Genomic DNA, 4,583 nt, shown 5'->3' with positions numbered 1-4,583 from the left:
GCTGAAAGGAATGACCTATTTATGTTGAGAGATCAATGGCTGAGCAGTGTCATTCCTCTGAGTAGTGACACATTTAGTAATGTTGTATCTGGCGATGGATCACTACTTAAAAGATCGATATTAGCTTGCATTGAGTTGACTTTGCGCTTCAGTGAACTCATATAACTAAAATATGAACAGTTTGTTGGTTTAGATTAGAAATACTAAGTTTTTTGATTCAGTATCTCAATCATTATATCCCTGACTGACTAAGTGTAATAACTTGTTTTTCAATTTAGAACTTTGAAAATGATTAAAGAAATGACTTTCAATTGAAGGAGTATAATATTTGAATAAACAAATTAAGAGCATAAATATTAAGAGTACAAATAAATGAAGGTTAGATGTGGTTACTGATAAATAATGGTGACTGATATATAGTAGTCTGAAATCGGCCAGGTAAATTAATTGGACTCATCAATCTCACTCAAGGCATCAAACAATGGTTTTATCACTGGTATATCAACCAAGCTCTCTGGTGTCATTGATGCTCTACAAAATGGACAGGATGGCTGTGTGTCTAACCATTGTTGAATGCAATTGTAGCACCCGAGTACTTCTTCACAGCAAGGTGACTTATATGCAGGTAATACTGGACATTTCATGCATAGCGTGCATCTGAAAGATGTTAAAACTCTCTGAAGAATATCATTAGCTTTTGCTAGTTTCAACTTCAATGAGGCTACTTCACTGTCAAGCAACAGAACTTTGTCTTTTTGTTGAGAGACATCTAATGATTTTTCAACTTTCCTCAAACGTTCTTCAAAAATCAAACTCTGTTTTTCATCTGGGTGAAATCTTTTACTTCCAGCTACATTTTTTGGAAATGTACTACGGGTACGAGAGTAATCTTCCTCAAGAATTGCACTTATCTTCTTGTTGGGATTCTTCCAGAACAAGGATCCTAAAATCAAATTTAAATTAAATTCAATAACAACAACTTAGGGCATACCTCGAGTGGAAGATGTATCAGGAATTTTAAGAAAATCAACATCCACAATGACAACCTCTTCACCTTTGAAAGACTCTTGGCTAACAACTTGTTTCACATGAGCTATATTGGCTCTTTCTTCATTCAATCGAACAGGAAAATTACCCACCTTCTCATATACACCATCTTTGTATCTATAGATCCCAATAGTTTTCATGAACTCAGTCTCGTTATACACACCAGGTGGCTTTGCCTTTGATGCTGACACATGAGGTATCCACTTGGAACTGGCTTTAGATTTACCACGTCCACGACCCTGATAGCAATATTGCAGCTCATTGCTGCTATCAGACTCAGTTGCTAGCTGATGGGTAGGAGGGGGAGGCGTAATAGTGTCGCCATGGCAAGTCCAATGATTTTCATCATCCCGCCAAGATAAGCCAAACTTCCCCTGAGAATCGGCTGTTCGAACATTTCCAGAGTCAGATATTAAAAAAATACTCTTAGGGAAAAATGAGAAAATTTTCCCCAGTAGATGAGTATTAACCGCTGTGGTTTTTATCTTCACTGTTTTGCTGCCATCCGAGTGACTAAGTGATACTAGTGACGAGGAAGGACCTGGGAGTGAGCCTGGAAGCTCGCCATCTATAATCGAATCAGGTAACGGAGGTGGTGAATGATAATCACTGTATCCTTCCGCCATTCTGCACCTAGCCTTCTTCCCACGGCCAGACTCGTGTTACTTGCGCATGCGCATTAAAGGCCACTATACACCAGGCAATTCTATTGCTGGTTACTTTGATGTTGTAAGCAGGTTTCTATTCTAGGCAACACTGTTGCATAAAGATCAAAGTAACCACAAATTGCCTCCAATAGCATTGCCTGGTGTATAGTGGCCTTTAGACTGCACCGATAGCTACTTTAAAATACACAGTAATTACTTGTCAATGATTAATTTTTTCTAATGACAGAAATAATTGCCTAAACCAACAAACTGTTCATATTTTAGTTATATGAGTTCACTGAAGCGCAAAGTCAACTCAATGCAAGCTAATATCGATCTTTTAAGTAGTGATCCATCGCCAGATACAACATTACTAAATGTGTCACTACTCAGAGGAATGACACTGCTCAGCCATTGATCTCTCAACATAATTAGGTCATTCCTTTCAGCCAAAGGATCAATGCCAAAGTCACATTCAAAATGAAGTCTGCCACCCTGAGCACAATACATTTCAGCTGCTTCTTCAGCTCCAGGAATAACAGACAAAGGAAGAATGGTAATTCCACTTTCACCCACAGCAGCTATTTGACTCGGAATTCCAGATCCTAATAAAATAAAGTAAGCACTCAAATAGCTCACTCATACTAACTTACTTGGGATAGTATGTTCATTCCATGCACTAACAAAACGTTTAATACCAGCATGAACAATACGGCTGGTAATAAATGAAACGCAAAACTTCACTGTATTATCTTCCATCTCAAGGGTACCATCATCAACCATAGATATCAGCAGTCTCTTTATAGGATAATTAACCCTAGAATTTATTTCAGGCCATATTCGTTCCACAGGCATGTTCTACAAAAGACAATAATACATGTACATGTGTACCCAATCACCAATGTCTAACACTTATAAATTATGCCAGCATAATTTTCCCAGGCATACACATGTAACTGCATACACCACACTCAATTATTTTTCAGTATAAAAATGCAAACAGACTCCCTATGCTCCTGTAAACTACATTTAAATGTAAACAAAAAACCTACTGCAGTAGAAGTTGACTGAACATGAGGACGAACGTCAGGTGATCCATAAGTTTCACGTAACTGATCTTGAATATACAATATGAGATAGAATTCCCTGCCATGGTCCACCCTCACTTGGTCCCATAAACCGTATTCATGCAATGCTTTTCTAAATTAAAATAATAAGCAGACATTTTTGATTACTGACCTACTTGTAAACAAGATCATAAATTGCAACATTATTCTTCCTTGGCATAACTCCAAAAGATATAATCTTGCCAGAGTATCCGTCTCTTGCCACTACAGTTGTTACCCCGAATGGAGTGAGTTTCTCATTCTGGTCAAGATGTAATTTATGGCCAAAGTATCTTGGGCGATATGGGATAGGGTTGGTACGATCCAGAGCATTTTGCCTCCGTGATTCATACGAATCGGGATCTATTGCCTTTAATGCAGATGCAACACTCCTCTCAGATATTCTAAATCCCTTAGATAAGAGATATCCCCTCATCAATCTCCTCCCATATAGTGCACCAACCTAACAAAAATACAAAAATAATATTTAATGTTTATGAAGCACCACCCAATGCTATAGGCTCTGAGCCCAATGGTAACGCATTACATTCTATCATGACGCCTTTGTGATAAAATCAGTACTAACTACTTGTATGCTTTGACTTTTGTAAAGTCATGAGCTAGAGACTAACACTGTGTAGCAGGAAATATTCATTGTCGGAAACTTGATTGACTATTGGAGCAAGATATTTTTACCATTGACCTGGGGGTCACACCCACTTTCTATTTTAGCCAACAAAACTAACAAAACCCAATGAAAACTTCCTGTTATATGGTAACTTTAACATCCCATCCCTATTGGAAAGTATATATACCTCGTATATGGCCTCAACAGCTAGAGATTCAATTTCATTAGTTTGAAGATGGCTGATACCGTTCACATTGCAATAACGCCTGACACTACGAGCAGAAAGACCTCTTACTCCAGGGTAGCTCCTCATAAGCTCTTCACTGACTTCTTCGTATGTTAGCCCTGATTTTACTAGGTACTCAATGTGAAGGAAAGGTACAGAATCCATAATTCCATGTGGTTTGAAGGCGTGGCTACACGCCCAGTTTAATAATAATTAAGCTTAACCGGATGTGTGTGAGCGTTGACACACCCACTTTCAAATGAGATCCGAGATTTTGTGATTTTTGCATGCGCATGCTGTCAAAATCAGAGATGCATTGTTCCAGATTGTCAATCGTGCCCTCTAATCCTAATACTTTACAGATTTACACTCATGCAATATTGTAATTGTGTTTGGCCACTTTTGCACACTCATTCATAGCTTAATTTAAAAAACCAATGTTTAGAGTTTTTAAAATTACTGATTTACTTGAATATTGCAAAATATCTATTATTAAGACATTAGATTATTGGATAATTACTATAAAATCTAAATTCCTTACGTTAGGAATTTTGAACGGCGGAAATATACACTGACCGGAGAGAGAAGACTAGTATCTCTTTTCTTTTCTTTTAATATCTTCTTGTAATGGCTGCCAATAGCTCCTTAAATCATTCATTCTCTCTATTTAGAGATTTTCTTTCTGATAGCCCGTTTTCTAGAGGAGAGCGGCTAAGGTAGGACAAAGACGGGCGAGTCTTTTCTGTTTGTTTTTGAAGAGAAGAGACACGCCATTACACGTGGTCACTCACTCTTGTTCTTTTTCTATCTTGTTACAGGTACTGATAGAAGAGTTGGAAGAAAAGGAGGTGAGAGGAAAGAGAGAGAAGAATCCTTCTCTCTCCTAAGCTCTGGGGAAGATGGAGAGATAGAGAAGGCTTTGGCCGTCT

At 37.9% G+C, this 4,583-nt stretch overlaps 2 protein-coding genes across 2 annotated transcripts; both read right to left on the bottom strand.

Annotated features, from left to right (window-relative positions):
- Window positions 1–305: 305 nt before the first annotated feature.
- On the bottom strand, window positions 306–1,619 carry LOC109589173 (uncharacterized). The gene is made up of 2 exons (XM_020005296.1): window positions 992–1,619; window positions 306–943 (listed from the first exon to the last, which is right to left on the bottom strand). Exons 1-2 carry the CDS (start codon window positions 1,185–1,187, stop codon window positions 444–446), a joined length of 696 nt encoding a protein of 231 aa, XP_019860855.1. The 5' UTR covers window positions 1,188–1,619; the 3' UTR covers window positions 306–443.
- Window positions 1,620–1,921: 302 nt separating this feature from the next.
- On the bottom strand, window positions 1,922–3,971 carry LOC109589172 (uncharacterized). Its single transcript, XM_020005295.1, has 5 exons — window positions 3,616–3,971; window positions 2,938–3,263; window positions 2,747–2,894; window positions 2,348–2,552; window positions 1,922–2,299 (listed from the first exon to the last, which is right to left on the bottom strand). Exons 1-5 carry the CDS (start codon window positions 3,817–3,819, stop codon window positions 1,980–1,982), a joined length of 1,203 nt encoding a protein of 400 aa, XP_019860854.1. The 5' UTR covers window positions 3,820–3,971; the 3' UTR covers window positions 1,922–1,979.
- Between the last annotated feature and the right edge of the window lie 612 nt (window positions 3,972–4,583).

The sequence above is a fragment of the Amphimedon queenslandica genome, unplaced genomic scaffold (genome assembly GCF_000090795.2).
Source record: "Amphimedon queenslandica unplaced genomic scaffold, v1.1 AMPQUscaffold_11575, whole genome shotgun sequence".
NCBI lineage: Eukaryota > Metazoa > Porifera > Demospongiae > Haplosclerida > Niphatidae > Amphimedon > Amphimedon queenslandica.
This window is presented reverse-complemented; position numbering and strand designations above follow the sequence as displayed.